Below are 1,761 nucleotides of genomic sequence, written 5' to 3'. Positions count from 1 at the left end.
TTTTATACAGAAAACCAGTAGTCTAGCTTTTGAAAGGTAATATTCTAAAGTCCTCAGTTGTACTTCTGTAAGAGATCAGGCACAGAACTGAATTTAGGAGCTAAATTTAGGAGCTGTTGATATAACAGTAAAGGAAAACAAAATGTCTATGAATAAATGTGGGATAGAAATTGTAGAAAATTTCCTGATTATTAAGAGGAGGAGTTTGTGGGCAGTCTAATTTTCAGTAATGACAGTAAATCTTGCCATTTTTGCAACAGCGGTTGATAATTTTATGATAAGGATTGTGTGTGGTGCTGTTGCCTTGTGACTATAATAAATGAAATAATGGACTCAGGAGCCTCTTTCCAGGCCTGTGTTCTTACAGTTACTACGAACTTTGCTTATGGAGTTGTACTTTCTTCTCAAATGGAATAACAAATTTAAACCCATGAATGTTATTTTTGTGGATAAAGTCCCACTCTCCATGTATTGCTTCCTATGGACAAATGGCACGTACCTTATCTTGTACTCCAGCAAACTCAATCATCTGTTTAGCTATAGCAGCAAATTCTGGGTTGAACTCCACAGTGAGAAGACGAGAACCTGCTTTCAGCAGCCGAGCAATCCTAACAGCTGAGTAGCCACAGTATGTTCCCAGCTCCAGTGCAACTTTAGGATTGATTTCTTCCACTGTCTTGTCCAGAATTACGCCTGAAAAAAATGGAAACAGGTTAACTTATGACAAAATGGACATTTGAAGATTCAAAATGCAAACTTCCAATTAAAAAAATCTTAGTTTTGTGTGTTTTTGAGTGAGGAATTACCTGATCTAACTGAAGTATTTTTAGTGTTACAAGGGAAAAATGTAGCATGTTTTTCCAGACCTCGTTGGAGAGATTTGAAATGTATAAATTCTGACTTCTGAGTGTTTGTATTTGTTGCAAATGTTACAAGTATTAGCCTGATATAAAACATCTCAGTCTAGATAATTGTCTCTAAAGGGAAAAAGAAAAGTCTACTCGTAAGTTGAATTCACTAGATGAATTTGTGGGATGGAAAACAATCAATTGTTAACTAAAAACAAGTTCTCAAAAAGAAGTGACAGTGTACTGCTACTGCATATGCAGTCCTTCTGAAAAGCTGAATTTATTTTTAAAAACTCACCTCTTAGTTATATGGCTAGAAACTAGATAGTTAATCATAAAAAGTATCTGAAGGGGTTTTACTCTGAGCCACAGACTGCCTGAATGGGTGTATGCTTTTAATTACCTGATTTTTTCTTAGGTGTAATTTGTTTATGAATAGTGTGGTGTTAATACTTGCATTCTGAAATGGTGTGGTCATTCTGAAAACCTTCAGAACTGAGGATACAGTAACTTTGATGGCTCTGATAGAGAAGCCATTTTCTCAGAGCAAAACTAGAGTGAAATGTTTAAGAATATAATCCCAAATAGTCAAAGTTCATATTTCTGAGAATTCCTACTCAGCCACTGCCTACTGCCCTGTTGCCATAACCACACCGCCTGGTATGCAGAGGAGCTAGTTTCACAAAATGTACCCCTCACAGAGAAGCATTTTTATTACAGTGCTGACAGTTGTACTCCATTAGTTATGTTAATCCCAAATTGAGCAAATTTTCACTGCACTTTCCTAGTAAGAGGTACTTTTGTGTCTAATTCACAGGTGAACATGTTAATGTTTTGCCATCACAGTTTTTTTGAATAGACTGTAATTTTCCTGCAGCTAAGAAAAAGAAATCTTTTGTCCACATAGTTTCCC

The 1,761-nt window shown here is 35.9% G+C and overlaps 1 protein-coding gene across 4 annotated transcripts in view; it reads right to left on the bottom strand.

Moving 5' to 3' along the window:
- Positions 1 to 1,761, bottom strand: part of COMT (catechol-O-methyltransferase) — an 18,948-nt gene that overhangs the window by 4,708 nt on the left and 12,479 nt on the right. For all 4 annotated transcript variants that reach the window (XM_010719985.3, XM_010719987.3, XM_003210866.4 and 1 more), the window contains exon 3: positions 500 to 693. In XM_010719985.3, coding sequence (XP_010718287.1) covers positions 500 to 693 — 194 coding nt within the window. The remainder of the gene's footprint in view (positions 1 to 499; positions 694 to 1,761) is intronic.

Source organism: Meleagris gallopavo, chromosome 17, assembly GCF_000146605.3.
Source record: "Meleagris gallopavo isolate NT-WF06-2002-E0010 breed Aviagen turkey brand Nicholas breeding stock chromosome 17, Turkey_5.1, whole genome shotgun sequence".
In the NCBI taxonomy this organism is placed as follows: Eukaryota; Metazoa; Chordata; class Aves; order Galliformes; family Phasianidae; genus Meleagris; species Meleagris gallopavo.
This window is presented reverse-complemented; position numbering and strand designations above follow the sequence as displayed.